The sequence below is a fragment of the Schistocerca serialis genome, chromosome 10 (assembly GCF_023864345.2).
Source record: "Schistocerca serialis cubense isolate TAMUIC-IGC-003099 chromosome 10, iqSchSeri2.2, whole genome shotgun sequence".
Taxonomy (NCBI): domain Eukaryota; kingdom Metazoa; phylum Arthropoda; class Insecta; order Orthoptera; family Acrididae; genus Schistocerca; species Schistocerca serialis.
Genome location: NC_064647.1, coordinates 160,505,696 through 160,529,457, shown reverse-complemented (window position 1 = coordinate 160,529,457; position 23,762 = coordinate 160,505,696). Strand labels below are relative to the sequence as shown.

Here is a 23,762-nt window from a genome sequence, read left to right as displayed (position 1 = left end):
TGTCAAAGAGAGGGACAAGAAGCATTACACACATCATAATATCTTTGGAGTACTCACTGAAATCATGAAGTATTTCATAAATTGAGTATGATTGTGGTAGTCAAAAATTTTCTTTCTAAGCAATGCTTACGAATGGAAACTATGGCTAGTTTATGATACTATGATATTTGTAAAGATGCAAAGAAGAAAGTAACATAATGCATGCAGTTTTCATTGCACATCATTTATTATACTTCACTGATTTCGCTACCATTACGAGTATCACCAAGCTGCCTCACTCGGGAGCATTTGAGCGCAATCCACAAGTTACTCACTATCCCTGAGCAGCAACAAAGGTCATGAGCAACTAACAAACTTGCTGCCCTTTCATATTAGTATTTCACACATTGCTTTCCACAGTGTGAGATGAAGATTGGGTTTTAATGTCCTACCAACAGTGAGGTTACTAGAAATGAAGCGAAAATTCAAGTCGGAGAAGGAAATTGGCCATGTCCTCTTCACATAGTAATCTCAAGATTTTACTTAAACAATTTATGGAAACTGTGGAAAATCTAAATCTGGATAGTTGTACAGAGATTTGAACCTTTTTCCTCTCAAATGTAATTTGTATCTTCCCAATGCATCCGTTCATTTGGTCTTTCCACAAAAACAATAAGAACAATGAATGATTTTAAATTTACAACTGCACATTATTTTACACTACTATTTGCATTATAACAAAACACTTGTTCAACATTAACAGTCAACAGCTTCTTTCTCTCAAACCACCTGGCAAATATTTTGGCTAAAGCAAGGCACTTGACAAGTAAACTACTCTCTTCAATACAGACATAATCTCCTCCCTTGTATAAAATCCAGGAAAAACCCAAGCTAAAAAATACTGTCTTTACACAAGACACAATCATTATCATTTCTTGAAGAAATGATGTGAATATGGCAATCAAAGAACAAAGACACACAAGACTAAGCAATAAGCCTTTTGAGATCTGAGCTGATGAGGCAAGTGTTTGAGTTTATTACAGAGAGTCAAGTTGTCTGATCACCAGAGTAATTTCTACTCTTATCCTGTAGTTTCCTCCTCAGTGCTGCCACAGCCACACCTGTAGGAACTGGCAATGACGTAGACTGCTCTGCGACAGTCGGCCGAGGAACACAGGACACGGACTCTTGTCACGCCAGAGACAAATCCTGCTGGTGAATAATCCTGTCTATGTCGATTCTTAGTCCCTCTGTGTTACATTCCTCTTGTTTGAGCAGCATGTTGCCATTGCTGCAAGCCAGCTCGTGCCGACGCAAGCCTCCCCTGTTGACAACAGTAATGTGTCTTTACTAGTGGAACACAGGTTGCAGAAAACCATTCAAATAAATTTTCTGAAGCTCAAAAGCAGCTGTCCACCAAAGGTTGTTTAATTTACTGAAACAAGCTGACCTTTTACCTCAAAGTTTTATGTTTTACATTACTGGCTAGTTTCAGCCCATGAAAATTTTACACCAATGACCTTTATCATCATACCTATAACCACTTTGTCTCACAAGGGAAACAGGAATTTATTCCCACACTCAAATCAAATTTTCCTGAATATAATTATGAGCACACATTGCAGTGCATGCTGAATGGCAGTGAATTTGATTACTCAGTTTATATACTAGGAAATCTGACTTGTGTCTCGTAACAAATTTCTGTTTTCACATAACTAAAGTTTGTTTAAAATATTATTACATACAAATAATTGCTGTAAATAAGCATTTGAAAATGGTCTCCTGCCAAAACTAGGCCATAATACAATATACATTCTGAAGCAAAAAGGTGCAACTGGTTCCAATAAACTTTGTCCTATGGTGGACAAAATGGTTTTGATCTTCCAAAAATTCATTACAGCTGTCGAATGGAATTTGAGAGAACCAATGAGATGAATAAAGAGAAAAAAATGTAAAAGTAAATAAGAAAAATGAAAATGGCAGTTTGCATAATATGGACTGTACAACTGACAAACTATTGGATTATCTGCTCTGGAAATAAAACAAAAAAATATTTTTATGTATATGGAAATATTTGTTAAAAAATAAAAGATATGTAATTCAGCTTAGCTTTGAATCCTTTTAGTGTGTCAATATTTAATTTTATTCATCATGCAGTGAAACACCATGGACAGCACAACAAATTCAGGTGACTTTTTAAACAGTGACATAGTCTCTTGGGATTTGTGATCCTCAAATTTACAACAGTTTTTCACTGCCCGGATCACGAAGCTCCTCCCCTTCCCTTTTTATTTCATGTCAAAAAATGGCCATCATATGTTGTAACCAATGCTTCAAGAGAAGTTAAACCCAGTGCATTTATATGTAGCAACTGCGGGGAACATATAGCCCTGTCAAGGGTCCTTGCATAACTTATAGATTTTCAAGGGAAGGTGAAAATCTGAGCAATGAACAAGATAAAATTGTGACTTTTCTACATCTTTTTGAGTTGGTGGAACATCATGGTGCATTATTTGCTGCAATAAAGGAAAATTGTGACTTCTCTACATCTTTTTGAGTTGGTGAAACATCATGGTGCATTATTTGGTGCAATAAAGGCAGTAACATTATATTTTACTCACTGAATACAACTTAACTAGCTGTTGCTGGATGATGTTATAAAACACAATGATATGTCAAAACACAATGACCACTCCCTTAATAAAAGTGTTGATCCACCTTTCGAACATAATAAGCAGCACTTCTGTGTAGAATGGATTCAACAAGCCCTTGGTAGGCTTCCAGAGGTTTGTTACACCAGATATCTAAGAGCAGCTCATGTAATTCCTGTAAATTAAGGGCCTCTGATTTGTGGGTACTGGGCTGGCATCTGATATTGTTCCTAATGTGTTCCACAAGTTTCTGATCAACTGAATTTGGTAGCCAAGATGTCAGAGGTAAGTTCACTATCTCATTCCTGGAAACACTGTAGAAGGAATCTGGCCTCATGAGATGGACAGTTATCATGCTCGAAAATAGCTTCTGTAATACCACAACCCTTTGTGACCCTATATCCTTTTACCATCTCATCCCCACTTTCCCGAAGAGGGAATATGTGTAATATCGGTATGCTGCTTTGATTTGGTCTTTTCTGGTTATCTGTATTTGAATACACTGAAGATTTTCTTTTGCAGCAAATTAATAATTTGCATTAATTTAAGCTATTGTTTTGACATTATTTACATTGGGCCTCACCAATATGCAGAATGAAAGAAACTTGTTGGGTTAAAAGCTGAGCTGATGTACCATCACAATTTGTACATTATACAAACTTCAGGCACATGGTAGGGATAAAATTGCTGTTGCAATTATGGAGTAATTATCAATTAGAGTTCCAATATTTCTAGTCATTGAAAAACAGCTATTTTCATGTTTACAAACTAAAAAACAAATTATATCCAGAATAGAAACATGACATGATAATTTTTCATGTGAGAATTAAGCATACTCTTTTAATTGGTGTTAGTTAATGGAATTGTAAGTTCGACTCTATAGAAATGCAAAGTTTTACTTGTACAAAATTTAATTAATTGAATCTTGACCTTTCATTCAATAAAACCAATCCCTCGGGTCACCTGAAAATGATAGGATGATTATCCTTTACGTAAATAAAATGATGTATGCAAATTAACGAAATATACAAAATATACTTTTGTAATGATACAACATCTAATTTACGGTCTTGATAGAAACAGAGTCTTTCCTGTCTTTGTATGAAATTGTGCACTTTTATTTCATGTAAATTTCTAAGTGATCTGGGAAGATGTATGTAAAAAGTTTTAATTGTTAAACCTAAAAATTTAATATGTGACAATGTCAGTAATTGTTTAAAATCATATAAATAGAGCCAATCTGTACACCACCATATCCCAGTTGGAGTTCAGTTTGACGTCAGTCATGAGACAGCCTTAAGTCAATTTTACATGTAGTTCGCCGCCGAACATCTGGCGTGCGAAATTAAACTCGTTGAGAACATGAATTCCTGGAGCTTATTCCTGAGTGGCAATGCAGTAACATCAAGATGAACCTACGGTGTCATTAGCAGCACCCTGATTACACAAGATACGTGATATTTATTTGGTGGAAGATATCCAAAGTATGACCTGGTATATTGGTTTCTTGTGTTAAGCAATGATGCACATCCCAAACTTCACCCCCACAAAATCATTTTTTTGCCACGTTATATTACACATCACAGTCGGGAAAGACCTCAAGCATTAAGGGATACAGGTGGTTCACAATAACATTCATGTAATCCATAGCTGACATTGTGACTTCGATTGGTACCACAGGTCCAATGGAAGCCCAGGTGAATGTCCACCACAGACAACACTTTGCGCAAAACCATTCCCCTAGTTGATGGCATTCCCAGACACAACAGTCGACCAGGTGTAACAAGAAACAAGATTCTTCCAACCAGGAAAAATGTTTCAACTGATCTACAATCCAGCCTTAACGATCCTATGTCCAGTGCAGTTGTAATTAACAATGTCATTGGAGCAACATGGGAACACATAGCAGTCACCAGCTGCAGAGCCCTACGTTCAACAATGTGCGCTGAACAGTGTGTTCCGGAACACTCGGGTTCATATCGACACTGGGTTCTGTCGTTACAGCTGCCATGAATTGCCACCTATCTTGCTTTATAACCAGGCAAGCCTCTGACCTCTACGTTCTATAATGAGGTGTGGTGTCTGACACCTTGTCACCTACTCGTTATTTCACTGTTTTTCAACCAATGCCCAAAGGTGCTCACAACAGTGGCATGCAAATAACAAACTAGCTTTGACATTTCTGAAAAGCTGGTTCCAAGGCACCAGTTCATATCAATCTGCCCTCTGTCACAGTTGCTTATGTGGATTTCTCTATTTGCAGAACCCACTGTCACTAGAATGAGTCCTCAATTGTCTCTGCTCTCCTTCTATACTCTCATTACTCCACCATACAAGCACAGTGCCACTACCGTATTTACTCGAATGTAAGCCGCACTTTTTTTCCGGTTTTTGTAATCCAAAAAACCACCTGCGGCTTAGAATCGAGTGCAAAGCCAGCGAAAATTCTGAAAAAAGTTGGTGGGTGCCGCCACAACTTACTTCTGCCGTCGAATATACGTAGCGCTACACAGGCATGCTTTGTAGGCACAAAGATAAAAACTGGCGCCAAAACCTCTGTGTCAGTAAACAAATTAAAAAAAAAAAGGTGGAAGACGAGCTATTTTCTCCGCGCCAAGTTTCGACCACTGCAATTTCATACATTATCCAACGAAGTAAATACAAATTCGGCATGGTTCATCTTCGAACGTAGCAGCATTTCAATGTGCTACGAAAATCCGACTGGAAAGACTGTTTGGGATGTTTGTCAATATGGCCAACTCATTCTGAATTTTTTCCTATCTGTGACAAGAGATGGTTGCTATAATTGGAACTTTTATAAATTGTGAATCACATGCAGTATTCTCATCGCCACAAGAATAATACGCAAATAAACATTTTGCCATGTATTGTTTCATGTTTGCTGCTATCTCATTTAAATCCGGTCTGCCTAATAAACTACGAAACTAGAGTGAGACAACAGCAAACGCTGAAGAATCTACATATCATGTCATGTTTATATTCGTATTATTCTTATGCTTAATAGTGATACAGTCAGAAATGAAGCACGGCAATTGACTACATTTTTAAATCTAAGATGACTCGAATTTCTGTGTAGAATGTAATGTACTAAAGAGGCGCCTGCAAAGATTTTCAAACGGAGAAAAATTTTCGCTAAACTCTCGTTCAGCTTAACTCTTCTATCATACACAGACTATTATTTGGTTCTTGTTGATCATTATCAAAGAAAGCGGCAGTGTAAGTAACAACAAATAGCAGTTTCTTACCATTGTTTCGCTAATGAGACGAAAAAAAGCGGCGGTTGCGCGCACAAAAGCAAGCCATGCCGCGAGCAGCGACAGGCCGTAAACACGCACTATCAGAATGCGACAAACAATGCATGACACAGTACAGTAACGCATTTTCAGCTTAGAGTGACGTAAACACCTTTAACAATGAAAACTGCACTTATCAGATCAAAGAAAAATAAGCTATCAATTCAAATCAGACGAAGCACGTGGAAAAGGAAGGGTTCCCGTATAAATACGGATGGAGCGCCTGACGCTTAGCAGTGGCTACCTGGTAAAGCTTAACGGCTAACTTACGACTCGAACCAAACTACTGTAGCTGTATCGTCATTCATTCGACCTAAATTGTGTCTCATATTACAATGAACCAACTTTGTTTCGATTTGGAGATGCGGCCTATAATTTTTCTCTCCCCTTGAATTTCGAGTCTCAAATTTCAAGTGCGGCTTAGATCCGGGAAAATATTTTTTCCTTGATTTCGAGTCTCATTTTTCAGGTGCGGCTTAGATTTGAGTAAATACGGTAGGTGTCATCTAGTCTCACAGTGGGCAGTGATGATAAAGTTTTGGCTTGTTTTGTAAATGAGCAGTTGAAAAAGAAAGAAAGGAAGTGGTACTGAATGACCTATAAATTCACTGAAATAGGTGACTAGCACAGCATGAGCTAGTTAGTTAGTTTCATGTTCCACAGATAATTTGCATGGTAAATCATGATGACGTGGAACGAGTCATTTTAGAGTCACATGATGAATTATAATAATTTGTAAATATGACAACATGCAGCTTGTTTATAAGCTTTCTGAGTTAACAATTCCTACCCACCAGCATTCACACATTACAATAATAAAATACAATACAATACAATAATGGAAATTCTTCTATGGGGTAGAAGGAATTGTCAATGAGAAACTTTTTCAGTTTGTTTTCAAATTTTACTTTGCTGTCTGTCAGACATTTTATACCATTGGATAGGTGATCAAAAAGCATTGTGCAGCCCTTTTTGTGCTAAAGACAACCATAATGTGGAGTAAAAAATATCATTTTTCCTTCTGGTATTGTAATTATCTAAATCATTGCTCCTTTCAAACTGCAGTGGATTATTTACATAAACTTCATGAGGGAATAAATATACTGTGAAGATGTAGTCAGAATGCCCAACTCCTCAAACAGATGTCTACAAGATAATCATGGGTGAGCACCACATTTTATTCTTACAGCATATTTTTGAGCAATGAATACTTTCTTTCTCAAAGTGGGGTTACTACAGACCATTATTCCTTGCAACATTATTGAACAAAAATTTGCAAACCATGTTTACTTATGATTTCTCTGCAAAAGATTTTGAACTATTCTAAGTGGAAATGTGGTTGAACTAAACTGTTTTAGGAATTCCTAAATGCACTTTTTCCAGTTTAAATTCTCATCAATATTAACACTTATAATTTTTTAAGTTTTCACCTATTTATTATTTCCCGGCCATTCCGTGCCAAGTGGTCTAATATCGAGAAATGTTCCCACATGACCATCATGGATTTTGATGAACTTTTGTATGAACATTCACACATGTTATCAATGAACACTGGTAAAGCTTCAGTTTCAGAAATTCAATACTTGCAGAGATGTAGTCACTCGTTTGAAACCATAGCACAGCTTCCAATAGTGCATCCTTGAATTTTCAGCAACTTTGAGATGAAATATCTCTGTAAGTATTTGCATGAAAGAAACAAAACTTGGCCATCTTATACAACTTTTAGAGCTCTTTAAAGTAAAATATTAAGAAAAGGATTTCTGAACAAGTTTCATATAGATAATTTGAAGCAAAGTTGGGCAAAAAAATAGCTGTTTAAAAAAATGCGAATTTTAGTTTTTTATATCTCCAAAAGTAATTGTGGGATGTACATGAAACTGTTTATAGAAAATATAATGGCAACAATTACTTTATCAATCAGATTGTTTCATTATTGTGAGCCTTGTTTGAACAATCGGTATTTCAGTGGTGTGTTTCCAGCATAGTGAGTGGGTTCTCTTGACTGAGTGTGGCTTGTTAAGTGATTCATAAGACCATCAAAGTTTGTAATCTAATTTACAAAAAATGGTTTTGATTGTGTATTTTATAGCATATATCTCTTATTAGATTTTTTTCATTGGTATTATACATTGTGTATAATTTCATTCAGTAGCAATTTGTCTGAAATTTAAGCAGATTATAATTTGCACTTAGAGGCCAAATACATTATTTAGTTACTGATTAGAGATGGATGCAGAAGGGAACAGCATACCTTCCTGCTCAATTGGGCAAGGAGATAGTGGAGCAAAGTGTCATGTCAGTTTCTTTGCCAAAAAAGCTGCTTTAAAATGGTTTGTGGATTTTAGTGATGAGGAAAAAGAGTTGTTGGTCCGACGTTCTGAAGCAAAGCTGGACAATACCTCTCAAGTTTGCCTACACCATGAAGCCCTGTTATTGACACAATATGAGAGGTTACAAAAAAAATGCTTCAATCCCTTTCGGAAGGTGAATCATAATATTAAGGCAGGAATTCGCACTCTTGATACTGAAACAGCTAATAAGGCTTCTGATATGTTGAAGAAGCAGTTTGTTAATAACATAAAGCCAGGTCAGAAAATTTGTCCGGCTTGCAGGACTACATTAAATAAACACTTGGGCGAAGCTTTATCAGCCTCATCATCACATTCTGATGAGGACTTTACACTAAAAGAAGAATTAAATAGTAGCTTATTGTCTATTGGTATTTCACCCCTGAAGAGAACAGTAAGCTACAGAGATAAGCCCCAATATGTGAAGAAGAAAATTCAAAAGGCTCAAATGTGATTAAAAACAGAATTGTAAATGCAATGGGAGTAAACCGACAAATTGAAGATGCTAGTGAAATTAAGGAATGTGGAAACTGTGCCGACTAAGCACATTTGCTAACTGAACTGAAAGCCAAGATGCAGAATGCAATTCATAAAGAACAGATGCAAATTTTAACCTTGGCACCTGTAAGTTGGACAGTCAGACAAACAGCAGCTCAGTTTGGCGTGTCCGAAAGAATGGTGAAGAATGCTCGGAAGCTTAAGGCAGAGAAGGGCATTCTGGCACTTCCCGAAAATAGGCAAAGCAGGAAATTATCAGCAGAAGTTGCTAGTAGAGTGCAAAATTTTTTTGAAGATGATGAGTATAATAGGGTGTGCCCTGGAAAAAAAGATAGTATTTCAGTTAGACTTTTAGATAGAAAGACATACATGCAGAAAAGATTGTTACTTTGCAATTTACGGGAAATGTACGTTATCTATAAGAATACAAATGGTCCAGAAATAGGGTTCTCAAAGTTTTGTGAACTTAGACCCAAATGGTGCGTAACAGTAGGATCAGCTGGAATGCATGCAGTTTGCGTCTGTGCAATTCACCAAAATGTTAAGCTTATGCTTAGCGGAGCTGGTATACGTGAAAATTATAAGGAGATTATCAGCAACGCAGTTTGCAGTTTGAACTCTAATCAGTACATGCTACATCGCTGTGAAAGGTGTCCTGGGCCCGAAGCTATAGCATCTGAAATTGCCAGCTATTTCCTAGATCATGAGCCACAGGAAGTTATTGTGTTTAAGCAACAGATACATACCGATCGGGCCACACTGGACACGAAGCAAATGGCAGGGGATGAATTTATTGAAGATGTAAAAAATAAAATATGGAGTCTGTCATGCCATCATTACATTGCCAAGCATCAAAACTTGCATCTTAAAGGACTTAAATGTCATCTGAAAGACGAAGAGCTTGTTGTCCTAATGGATTTTGCAGAAAATTATTCTTTTATCATTCAGGATGCTGTGCAAGGCTTCCACTGGGACAATAGTCAAGCAACAATTCATCCATTTGTTATCTACTTTCGTCAAAATAAGAAGTAGAATCTTTAAGTTTTTGCATTATCAGCAATTGTTTGCGGCATGACACTATTACAGTTCACGTTTTTATCAAGGAGCTCATCAAATATATAAAAGTACAGTTTGCACAGATATCCCACATTCATTATTTCAGTGATGGCTCCAGTGCTCAATATAAAAATTTCAAGAATTTCCTAAATTTGTGCTATCATAAGAGTGATTTTGGAATGACAGCCGAATGGAATTTTTTTACTACTATTCATGGGAAATCACCTTGTGATGGGATTGGAGGTACAACAAAGCGGTTAGCAGCAAGAGCAAGCTTGCAACGGCCACTTAATGGACAAATTCTTACTCCCCTAGATCTGTTTCACTTCTGCTCTGATAACATTAATGGAATTAAATTTGTTCTTGTCAGTAAAGATGAAATTCAAAAGAATATTGTGTCACAAGAAGAGAAGTTTAAACTTGGACAAACTGTAGCAGGCACTAGAGAAAATCATCACTTTATACCTATTGATGAAACAACAATTCAGGTCAGCAGAGTTTCAAATGATTGTTCATCTTTTCTAGCTAAAATGGGTCACAGTAATGAAGGAGGCATATTAATGTCTGCTCTCCAACCAGGACAATATGTTGCATACATCTATGAAAACGTGTGGTGGATTGGGAATATCTGTGAGACCTCCACAGAGCAAAGGGATGCATTAATAAACTTTATGCACCCACATGGTCCAGCAAATTCATTTTATTGGCCACCAAGAAGTGACAACTGCTGGGTTCCGGAACACCACATTATTGCAGTTATTCCAGCTCCATCAGTAAATTCGTCTGGCCGGCAATACACCATTCCTCTTGATATTCATCAGAAAATTAATGTAGCATATCAAAAATTGAAATAGGTTAGAGGAAACAATCTAAGGAACCCAAGAGTGCCTTCTAATTTTACACAGGGCACTTAAATAATTTTGCTATCAGGCTTGGGAACCTGTGTAAAGAAACCCTCACAGGCTTGGGATCCTGTGGTGTGGAAACCCACCCGTGGCTGTTGTTGCTAAGCTATCGGGCGTGGCCCCTATGGCAATGGGAATGCTGGTTTTCTCAGGTGCAATGAACCTAGCAGTGGTTAAGCCACTATGGACCACAGCAACTCATTTATACACTTCTTTTCCATTAGTAAGCTGGTGTTGTTCATTAAACAGGCAACTAATAATTATATGATTATGCAAATAAATTTTACGATTTACATTCATTCTTGACAATAATTGTGTGTGTGTGTGTGTGTGTGTGTGTGTGTGAGTGAGAGAGAGAGAGAGAGAGAGAGAGAGAGAGAGAGAGAGAGTGTAAGAGGGGGGGGGGGAGGGGGGGGGGGGGAGAGGTGACAATTAAGAAATAACATTGTTTCTATTTTTATTCTTTTGCTATTCGAACTTAAGCTAGGTCCTATTCATCAGGACTTCTTATTTCACTTATCCCAGACATTAATAAACATGTATAAGGCAAAATAAAAGATTTCAGGTATAATTTGAGTGCCAGAAAAATGTGTTCAAACTTCCAGTGCGCCTCTTTGATGATGCTACTTTTTAGGGCCTTATATGCTTGCATTGCAAAACCAAATTCACTTTTCTAGATAGTTTAGAATATGCTCTTTCTAATGACCATAGTTTAGAAGAGTTTGGAGAAAACACTTTTTTGAAAAATTTGACTAAAAATACCCATTTTAGCACTTTTTGAAAAATCATCAACTTTACCCTAGATTTGTGAAATAATGGAAAGCAATAGGAGAATGAAATTTTATATTCTAAGACCTTGTGTTGGTGAGTTATGGTATGCAAAGTTTCATGTACATCCCACAATTACTTTTGGAGATATAAAAAACTAAAGTTCGCATTTTTTTTAACCAGCTATTTTTTCGCACAACTTTGCTTCAAATTATCTATATGAAAATTGCTCAGAAATCCTTTTCTTAATATTTTACTTTAAAGAGCTCTAAAAGTTGTATAAGATGGCCAAGTTTTGCTTCTTTCATGCAAATACTTACAGAGATATCTCATCTCAAAGTTGCTGAAAATTCAAGGACGCACTATAGAAAGCTGTGCTATGGTCTTAAACAAGTGACTGTATCTCCGAAAGTATTGAATTTCTGAAACTGAAACTTTACCAGTGTTAATTGAGAACAAGTGTGAATGTTCATACAAAATTTCATCAAAATCCATGAGGGTCATGTGGGAGCCTCTAGACCACTTGGCATGGAATGACCCTTCCTCAACATGTGTTACACTCATCATTGGTGCAGTACTGCTAGATTAGCAGAACTGAATATGTTGTGTACTTTTAAAACTGAGAATGAGACCATTCACATAAAACCAATCAATGATAGTGTCAAGAACATTGTTTAACATTTCTTTCATTGCTGTTTGTATGCTTGGACTGATTACAATAGCACTAGAAGAATACTGAGATTTATACAGTCAAATGGCTTAGATAGATCACAGAAAATACCAACCATGGTGAATAAACATAAAAATGGTATTCTCAGAAGAGTGATTCTCCTGAAACACTAACTGTGATTTGTTTAGGATATTAACGTTGCTTCAATGAGATGCTATTCTAAGAATACATCAACTTCTCATAAATGTTGGAAAATGATGTCATCAGTGGGGTAGGCTGTTAGTTATCAACATCTCTCTTATCACCTATCTTAAAGAGCGGTTTAAAAATGGAATATATCAGTCTTCCAGGAAAAATGTCTTGAGTTAGTGGTGCATTACATATTTCAGGTAACACAAGTCTTATTATATGAGAGCAAATCTTTAGTACTTTATTGGAAATACGAGAAAAACTAGATGAGCTTGTAGTTTTGAGAACATATAATTTTCCTAATTTCAGGAAGAGAAGTTGGTGATACATTCTAAAGACTGAATTTTATGAGAGTTGCTTTTTCAACATACCGTTGTGATTTTTCTCTTGATCTGATTGCCCCTATACTTTCTATTATAGCCTGGTTAATAAATGATTATTAAATATATTTGCTATCTGTGACGCATCATTTATAATCCTTCCACTCAGTTCATTAGTGTTGTTATCCTGTTCTGTGGCTGGTTGTCCCGTCTTTCATTTCATTAAATTTCATGTACCAGGGGTGTTAAGCTTTTCAGCTTATGTGGGCCAGTTGGAAGAAGACCAACATTTTCTGGCCACAAGTCGTATACCTGACACTAACAATAACTGCTGAGGGTAAAAGAAGTGTTGGAGGGGGAGGGGCAGTGGGAGGTATATAGTTAACACATTGAAGTAATTTAGATCAATTTACAATTATTCATTTTTAAAAAGCAAAGTGAAATTCATTTGAGATTTTTTATGTGAGATTTCATAACTTAACACATACAGAATTTCATGGAATTTCTTTTATTGAGTATGTGGTAGATGTTACTTCTTGGACTGCACTGATACTCGCTTTGGGTCACATGTGGCCCGTAGGCTGGACACTCCTGCACTTTACCCTTTACTACATTCCATTGTTAGAAGTACTGATTTCTGACATTATGTGTATGTTCTTCGATTTTTTTTTTTTTTTTTAATAACCTCCTTAGTAACTTTGAGTAGTTTTTGTAGCATGCAACTATTGCAGGATCTCTACTCATTTTTGCCAACACACACACTTCCCTATTTCCTTCCAAATGATCACAAGAGCTTCTATCTTCGGTAGTATAAACACAATACCAAGTGACATATTAATGGATCACCTGTTTGTGAATTCCCGCCCACAGTGGCAGCAGCTCCCAACAGGTGTTTTCGGACTGTCGGGTTGTGCTCGGCTCACAGAAGAGCGACGGTTGATGCGGTGCGCACGCAGCAGGTGCCGTTGCCACTCACGGTCCCCGCGGAAAGTGCGGCGGCAGTGGAGGCAGCGCCGGGGTGGGCGGTTCCTGGAGTCGTCGTGCAGCACCATGTGGTGGCGGAAGTGGGCCATCCGCGATATCTCCTCGCCGCATACGAGGCAGGGGAAGGGCTGCCCCCGCGAGTGCGCGATGCTGTGTATGCAGAGCTGCACCCGTGTAGCGAACCGCTTTTCGCAGGTCGTGCACGAAAAGGGCCGCTCGCCAGTGTGCCACGCGCACAGCGTCGCCAGCTCCGAGGCACTCTCAGCGGCCGCACCACACTGCTTGCAGGAGAATGCAGGCTCCTCCTCCGGCCCGGGTTCGTCCCACGCCGGGCCCTGTTCCAATAGTCGGCGCAGTATCGGAGCTGCCGGAAAACAAATCGAGTGTCGTCAGCTGGTGTGCAACACTGCCAAAACAACAGCATTTGTAGATTTAGATGAAGCTTTAGCATTGATGACTTGATGTAATGTATGGAAATAAGCTTTCTGTGGGAGGCTACCATTAGCATTTGCATCACCGGAGCCCCTGTCACTCAGGTCCAGACTCTATCCGTTATGCTGCTGGTGACTTCCAACACTTGAGAATGAATAGTTTAGGACAAACACCAAGTTCCTCTCGGCCATGCTTTAATGTGGTTGCATGCAGTTTCAAGTAAACACCATTGCGCAACGTACAGAGCATGACAAACTGATGACTATACAATTCGTTATGCCATGGCAGGAGACAGTGGGAAGAAATGCTAGTTATGAAGTAAATGTAAAGTAGGATGCTTCCACGGCTCCAAGGACAAAACTTTTACTAGTAAGGAGAAATAAGATGGAGAGATGTTCTTGTTACAATGGTGGGGATTATTGTACATCTACATATATACTCTGCAAGCCACTGTATGGTGCATAGAAAGGGTGCCCTGTACCACTACTAGTTACTTCCTTTCTTGTTCCACTCACAGAGTGAGGAACAAATTACTGCCTACGTGCCTCTGTGAGTCCTAATTACTCTAATCTTATCTTCATGGTCCTCATCTTATGCAAAATGTACGTTAGCTGCAGTAGCATCGCTCTGGTGTCAGCCTCAAATGCCAGCTCTCTAAATTTTCTTAATAGCGCTCCTCAAAAATAATGTCGCCTTCCTTCCAGTTATTCCCATTTGAGTTCCTGAAGCATTTCTGTAATACCTGCATGTTGTTCAAACCTACCAGTAAAAAAATCTAGCAGCCCGCCTCTGAATGCTACAATGTCATCCTTTAATCTGACATGATGCAGATCCCAGAAACTCAAATAGTACTCAACAATAGGTAGTAGTGTATTACACACATCAAAAAAGTTTTGCATCACCTCTGTTCCAAGGGTTCCAGAACCTGTACAGAAAATTGGAATAGAGATCAACATAAACATCATTTCTGACCTTTTTATTGCTAATGAAAACCACACATTGCATGTTGTACCACCATACAGCGAGATCTTCAGAGGGGGTGGTACAGATTGCTGTACACACCAATACCTCTAATACCCAGCAGCACGTCCTCTTGCATTAATGCATGTCTGCATTCATCGTGGCATACTATACACAAGTTCATCAAGGCACTGTTGGTCCAGATTGTCTCACTCCTCAATGGCAATTCGGCGTACATCCCTCAGAGTGGTTGGTGGGTCGTCCATAAACAGCCCTCTTCAATCTATCCCAGGCATGTTCGATAGGGCTCATGTCTGGAGAACATGCTGGCCACTCTAGTCGAGCGATGTCGTTATCCTGAAGGAAGTCATTTACATGGTGTGCACGATGTGGGCGCAAATTGTTGTCCATGAAGACAAATGCCTCGCCAATTTGCTGCTGATATGGTTGCACTATCGGTCAGAGGATGGCATTCACGTATCGTACAGCTGTTACAGTACCTTCCATGACCACCAATGGCGTATGTCGGCTCTACATAATGCCACCCCAAAACAGCAGGGAATCTCCACCTAGCTGCACTTGCTGGACAGTGTGTATAAGGCAGTCAGCACGATGGTGTTGCCTCCAAACATGTCTCCGACAATTGTCTGGTTGAAGGTATATGCAACACTCATCGGTGAAGAGAATGTGATGCCAATCCTGAACAGTCCATTCGGCATGTTAATGGGCCCATCTGTACAGTGCTGCATGGTGTCGTGGTTCAAAGATGGACCTTGCCATGAACGTCGGGAGTGAAGTTGCGTATCATGCAGCCTACTGCACACAGTTTGAGTCGTAACATGACATCCTGTGGCTGCACAAAAAGCATTATTCTACATGGTGGCGTTGCTGTCAGGGTTCCTCCGAGCAATAATCCTTAGGTAGTGGTCATCCACTGCAATAGTAGCCCTCGGGCGGCCCAAGCGAGGCATGTCATCGACAGTTCCTGTCTCACTGTATCTCCCTCATGTCCGAACACCATCACTTTGGTTCATTCCGAGATCCCTGGACACTTCCATTGTTGAGAGCCCTTCCTGGCACAAAGTAACAATGCAGACGCGACCAAATCACGGTACTGACTGTCTAGGCATTGTTGAACTACAGACAACATGAGCTGTGTACCTCCTTCCTGGTGGAATGACTGGAACTGATCAGCTGTTGGACCTCCTGCGTCTAATAGATGCTGCTCATGCATGGTTGTTTACATCTTTGGGTGGGTTTAGTGACATCTCTGACAGTCAAAGGGACTGTGTCTGTGATACAATATACACAGCCAACGTCTATCTTCTGGAGTCTGGGAACCGGGTTGATGCAAAACTTTTTTTGATGTGTGTATATGTGGTCTCCTTTATAGATGAACCACACTTTCCTCAAATTCTCCCAAAAAACTGAAGTCAATCATTCATCTTCCCTATTATACAGTCCTTACATGCGCATTCCATTTTATGTTGCTTTGCAACATTACACCTGGCTGTTTAATTGACATAACTGTGTAAAGCAGCACACTACTAATGTGAGACTCGAACAGCTCGGTTTTTTTTTTTTTTCTCATACTCACCTGCATTAATTTACATTGTTCTACATTTAGAGCTAGCTGCCAATCATCACACGAACTAGACATGGCCTAAGTTATAGTGTATCCTCCTATAGTCACTCACTGACAACACCTTGTCATATTCCACAGGATCATCAGCAAATAATCACAGACTGCTACTTACCCTGTCCACCAGATCGTTTATTTATACTGTCTGCCAGATCATTTACACATATAGAAAATAACAGCAGTCCTATCACACTTCACTGCTGCACTCCTGACAATACAAATCACTCACATACATGAGAACCTATTCTGTAGGCTTCTACTATTATTAACAGTCAGCAGTATGGCACTGTGCCAAGTGCTTTGCAGAAACCTAGGAATATGGAATCTGGCTGTTGCCCTCATCCATGGTTCAAGAGATCTCATGTTGCAGAACGAGAACTAGGACAGTCACATCAATGCTAACCAAAGCACAGGCCTTAGGTAAGGAATGGAAGAGGAAACAGAAATTTTATATGCTCTTGGAAAGTGAGATTTCTGGATAAGTCATGACTTGGATGAGTTTATCGTTTGAGGCCTTGAAAGTGAGTTGAAGGGTACAGCTGGCACCCAACTCTTGAGCACAATGGCTGCGCATCAGAGGCTATAAACCCAGTTTGGCAGAGTGCAGGTATAATGTTTAGTTAGTGAGCCACAGCTGGACGGAAGACTCGAATGGCAACCTCCATAGTGACAGCATTCCTTACACATACCAAACAGCGGAATGCACTTCCCTGCAGCTGACCTACTTTCAGTGACCCTCAGAGCATGGGGCTTTCTTATTCATTTGTGTAATTAACAGTTTATAAAGTTATACAGAATAATTGTTATCTCTTTTATGTCATGGTTATAATTTTCTGTGCAACTCCTCCAAATGCGTAATAAAAATGTTGATCTAACATTAAATATACATTTGCATTCATGGCAGGGAGTGACATGAAACAGTGGAGAGATTATGATAAGCATAGGCCTATCAGTCTTATTCCCACTGGTGTAACAAAGATGCATTACACTGGAATACACATTTTCCAACTTCAAAGGTAGCTGGGATAAAAAACAGTTAAAGTCATCTACATCTTGTAGAGATGCCAGACTACAGTAGTAAGGGTGGAAGGGCCTGGAAAAGAAGCAGTATATGAGAATGGAGTCAGGCAGGGCTGTGGCCTCTCCCCAACGTTATTCAATCTGTACACGGAACAAGTTGTGGAGGAAATCAATGAATTTGACAATGAAACTGTAATTCTCTCAAAGATGGCAAAGGACCTAAAAAGAGCAGTTGAACAGAATGGTAGTATCTTGTAAAGAGGTTATAAAATGAACCTACAGAAAAGTAAAACATGGGTACTGGAACATTGTTGAGCTGAACAAGGTGACATGGGAATTAGATTAGGAAAAAAAAACCCTAAAAGTAGTACCGTATTTACTCGAATCTAAGCCGCACTTTTTTTCCGGTTTTTGTAATCCAAAAAACCGCATGCGGCTTAGAATCGAGAGCAAAGCAAGCGGAAGTTCTTAAAAATGTCGGTGGGTGCCGTCACAATTTAGTTCTGCCGTCGAACATATGTAGTGCTAAACAGGCATGCTCTGTAGGCACAAAGATAAATACTGGCGCCAAACCCTCTGCGTCAGTAAATAAATTTACAAAAAAAGGTGGAAGACAAGCTTTTTTTCTCCGCGCCGAGTTTCGACCACTGCATTTTCATACATTATCCAACGAAGTAAATACAAATTCCGTATTGTTCATCTTCGAATGTAGCAGCATTTCAATGTACTACGAAAACCCGACTGGCAAGAATGTTTAGGATGTTTGTCAATATGGTCAACTCTCCGTTCTGAATTTTTTCCTATCTGTGAGAAGAGATGGTTGCTAATAGGAACTTTTATAAATTGTGAATCACATGCAGCATTCTCGTCACCATAAGAATAATACGAATATAAACATTTTGCCATGTATTGTTTCGTGTTTGCTGCTATCTCATTTAGAGTGAGACAACAGCAAACGCGGAAGAATATACATATCATGTCATGTTTATATTCGTATTATTCTTATGCTAAAGAGTGATACAGTCAGAAATGAAATGAGGTAATTGATTAGATTTTTAAATCTAAGATGACTCTAATTTCTGTGCAGAATGTAATGTACTAAAGAGGCGCCTGCAAAGATTTTCAAACGGAGAAAAATTTTCGCTAAACTCTCGTTCAGAACATCTTCTATCATACGCAGTCTATTATTTGGTTCTTGTTGATCATTATCAAAGAAAGCAGCAGTGTAAGTAACAAGAAGTAGCAGTCTCTTGACATTGTTTCGCTAATGAGACGATTCCTCTCTCTCTCTTTTTCCTTTTTTTTTTGTTTGTAAGAAGCGGTAGCGCGCACAAAAGCAGGCCATGCCGCGATCGGCGACAGGCCGTAAATACACAGTATCAGAGTACGACAAACAATGCATGACACAGTACAGTAATGCATTTTCAGCGTAGAGTGACGTAAACACCTATAACAAAGAAAACTGCGCTTATCAGATCAAAGAAAAATAAGCAATCAATTCAAACCAGACGAAGCACGTGAAAAAGGAAGGGTACCCGTATAAATACGGACGGAGCGCCTGACGCATAGCAATGGCTACCTGGTAAAGCTTAACTGCTAAGCTTACGACTCGAACCAAACTACTGTAGCTGTATCGTCATTCATTCGACCTAAATTGTCGACCAACTACGTTTCGATTTGGAGATGCGGCCTAAAATTTTTCTCTCCCCTTGAATTTCGAGTCTCAAATTTCAGGTGCGGCTTCGATTCGGGAAATTTTTTTTCCTTGTTTTCGAGTCTCATTTTTCAGGTGCGGCTTAGATTCGAGTGCGGCTTAGACTCGAGTAAATACGGTAGATGGGTTTTTCTGTTTGGATGGCAAAATATGTGATGATGACCAAAGTAGAGAAAATTTAAAAATGCAGGCTGACAACAGCACAAAAAGTGTTTATGAAAAAGAGGAATTTGTAAACATCAAATAAGATTTTAAATGTTAGAAAACCTTTCCTGCAGATATCTGTCTGGAATGTAGTTTTGTACAGCAGTGAAATGAAATGATTGTATGGCACTGATGGCCGGGAGACCCCACCTGGGGAAGTTCGGCTGTCAAGTTGCAAGTCTCTTCTGTTAACACCACATTGGGCGACTTGCATGTCAACGATGATGAGGAACCAGACCCCAAGCAGAGAAAATCTCTAACCCAACCAGGAATCGAATCCAGGTCCACCCCACGGCAGTCAGACACACTGTCCACCCAGCTACAGGGGCGGACATGGCAGTGAAACATGGACAATAAGTATTTGAGACAAGAAGCAACCAGTACTACAGAAGAATGTTGAAGATTGAGTAGATAGACTGGATAACTATGGAAGATTCAAATTGGGGAGAACAGAAATTTGTGGCACAAACAGCTCAGTTGCTAGGCCACATCCTGAGGCATCAAGGAATTGTCAATTTATAAGTGGAGGGAAAAGGGAGAGGGAGAGGGGGAGGGGGCAGGAAGGAGAGGAAGAGGCTTCATCTCAGAGTAGTACTTACATCCTATGTTGTCAACTCTGTTGGATGTATCCAAGTCTTTTTCTTACCCTATAGTTTATACTCTCTAAGCTCCCTCTAATACCATGGAAGTTATTCCCTGATGTACAAACACAATTCTTATCCCTCCTGTCCCTTCTTTTTGTCAGTGTTTTCCACACGTTCTTCCACTTGCCAGTTCTGTGGAGAACCTCTTCATTTCTTATCAGTCCATCTAATTTGCAACATCCTCCTATAGCTCCATGTCTATAACACTTTGATTATCTTCTGTTCCGGTTGTCCCACAATCCATGTTTCACTACCATACAATGCTGTGCTCCACTCATACACTCTTAGAAATTTCTTCCTTAAAGGCCTGTGTGTAATACTAGTAGACTGTGTCTGATACTAGTACACTTCCTTCACACATGAATGCCCTCTTTGCTTGTGCTAGTTTCCTTTTTCTATGTCCTTCTTGCATCATCTGTCATGTATTATTTTTATTCCACATTAGCAGAGTTCCTTCATTCCGTCTACCTCATAGTCACCTATTTTAATGTTAAGTTCATTGTTCATTTTATTTCTACTACCCCTCATTAATTCCATTTTCTTTGGTTTATGCTCAATCTGCAGTGTGTGCTCATGAGATTGGTCATTACATTCAACTGGTCCTGTAATTCTTCTTCACCTCCACTGAGGATAGTAACGTCATCAGCGAACTTTATCACTGATATCCTTTAACCCTGACCTATAACGCCATTCCTGAATGTTTATTTTATTTCCATCACTGCTTCTTCTATATACAGACTGAGTAGTAGAGATGAAATATTGCATCCTGCAGTTGATTGTGCAATAGCTCTCAAAACTTATCTCCCCATGCTATCTTTGGGATTGTGTGGATGGTATTCTTCCAGAAGCCTGATGGTATGTCTCCAGTCTCAATAGATTCTACACACTTACTTCAATAGCCGTTTAGTTGCCACTTCCACCAATCACTTTAGGAACTCCAAAGGAATGTTATATATCTCTTTTGCCCTATTTCATCGCAAGTCTTCCAAAGCTCCGTTAAACTCTGACTATAATACTGGATGCCCTATGTCTTCCGTATTCACTCCCATTTCTTCTTCTATCACATCACTGTACAAGTACTGATCCTCCCTCACAGAGGCTTTCATTGTGCTCTTTACATTTATCCACTCTTTCCACTGTATTTAACAGTGGAATTTCCAATGCAGTCCTAATGTTAACGCCTTTGCTTTCAATTTCACCAAAAGTTGTTTCGATTTGTCTTTTGCTTCTGACAACCATTTCATTTTTGATTCCCTCACATTCTTTTCTTCCAGCTTCCCTGCACTTCTTATTTATTTAATTCCCAAGTGATTTATATTACTGTATTCCTGTCTTTCCCTCAACATTTTTGTACTTCCTCCTTTCATTAATCAATTGAAGTATTCGTTATGTTACATAAGGTTTCTTCAGGGTCACTTTCCTTATATCTATGTTTATCCGTCCAACTTCTGTGACTGCTCTTTTTAGACAGGTTCATTCCACTTCAACTGAACTGCCTACTATGGTATTAATTTTCACAGCATCTACAGCCCTAGGTAAAATACCCTCTGATGTAGTGTGACAAGTTACATGACATGTAGCATGGCAGATACACGGCAGTGGTGTAGCATGCGTGTGATTCGATGCCAATATCAAAGTGATTCAGCAAGTAATATACCACATCTTCTCCACATGATGAAGTCAACTTAATTAATGGCTTATGTAACTGAAACAAAGCTACATCCACTTCTGTAGTCAATTTATCACTAAAACTTTTACTTTTCACGTAAAGAATTATAAGGGGCGTTCAAAAAGAAACAAGCTGGTGGCATAATTACAGGAACCAGTACCTGTATGTTAGAAGTATTGACCCGGGGTATGTTAGAAGTACTGACCCTGGCTGTTGAGAGACACTTGTCCCACTGTGACACAAGGCGGTGAATGGCTGTCTCATAAAATTTCCGGGCCTACGATGTTAACCAGTTCCACACGTACCGCTCAGATTACGCCATTTTTGGTCCCCTTAAAAAGGCTCTGAGGGGCAAACAACAAAACAATTTGCCTTATTACTATTACACATGTAGTATTGCAGTTAACCTGATTTCTTTGAAATTCCTAATACCAATGAGATGATTATCGCTTTCACATGTGGCCACATGAAACATATTGACAGGTCTGTTTACAAGCAAGAAAATTACAGTTCTCTAGTGAATACTTGTTTTTGTTGTACTGTGAGTCCTTTAGTCCACTGTTTCAACAGGAGTGGAACACAAAGTATCAGTTTGGCAGGCAACATTACTTGTCTGACACTTCCTCAACAAAACATGTGAAATGTTTTGTTACGCTTTTATAAGAAATGAAATCCATTTATAATCATAAGTGTTTATATTTTATGACTTTTGCCACTTAGTAAAGCAAGTAAGAGATTTCCAGTGCTGCTCACTTCTGGTGAATAGACACTATTAACTACGCATGCTCGAACACTTTATTTATTTAAAATGACTTGCCGCAGAGGTTTCATTTATAGCAGAGTGAAAATATGTCAACAGCAATGCCCTGCCGCCAAGGGGGGGGGGGGGGGGGCGGCAGGCCATTGCTGTTGACATATTTTCACTCTGCTATAAATGAAACCTCTGCGACAAGTCATTTTAAATAAATAGTGTTCGAGCATGCGTAGTTAATAGTGTCTATTCACCAGAAGTGAGCAGCAAGATGATTGTGTAAAGCAGATAACTACATACTGTACACAATATCCTTTTTTAAGGCTCTTGGAATTCTTACTCCCCAACACCAGTATTCCTTTATGGTTTGTCTTGCTGACAACAATTTCTACTAATTCAAAAGAAAACCATACTTAAATTAGTCACTCTTTTTATTACTTGAAGATCTAGATTCAATAATTAAAATGTTCTGATGGCTAATTGGTAGGTACGAATTGTGTTGTAAAGCTGTAAGTTAAATAGTAATGCACTGCAAGACTCAGTTTTTGCAGAAATAAGTAACTTTTTTTTGTTTGAAAAATTCAAGTGTAATCAAGTTAGTATTAAACTACCAGTGGAAGGCAAAGAGCAAGTATTTAGTGTAACTGTGGATGCAGCAGTGTTTTTCAAAATAGTAGCTTCCTTTTTACTTAAATTAATTAGCTGCTGTAGTTATGAATATAACTATGCAGTATAGGGGTAGGTATACTAATGTTAATACAGACTGTCTACAATCTGCTTCTTGTTACTGTAGATACTGATTCATTCCAAATCCCTGAAGGTTCTCTATCTATAGTGTAATTTCGTTACAGGTATTAGCAGCATAATTAATGACCTTCATATATGAAGAGAATTTTTCTTCTGAGTCTACACAATTCACAAACAGATGAAAATCTAAACTGTGAAAGGAAACTATTTCAAAATCCGCGCAAAGGTATTTCCATATGTTGAAAGTTCAGATGGATACTGATCCTTGGATGTAAAACTTGATGAATAACTAATATT

General features: G+C 38.8%; 1 protein-coding gene across 1 annotated transcript in view; it reads right to left on the bottom strand.

The window, feature by feature from the left end:
• Positions 1 to 239: 239 nt before the first annotated feature.
• The window catches only part of LOC126424800 (zinc finger protein 490-like), a 63,729-nt gene continuing 40,206 nt past the window's right edge, over positions 240 to 23,762 (bottom strand). The window contains exons 7-8 of the mRNA XM_050087588.1: positions 13,545 to 14,046; positions 240 to 1,303 (exon numbers count right to left, since the gene is read on the bottom strand). Coding sequence (XP_049943545.1) covers positions 1,171 to 1,303; positions 13,545 to 14,046 — 635 coding nt within the window. The 3' untranslated portion in view covers positions 240 to 1,170. The remainder of the gene's footprint in view (positions 1,304 to 13,544; positions 14,047 to 23,762) is intronic.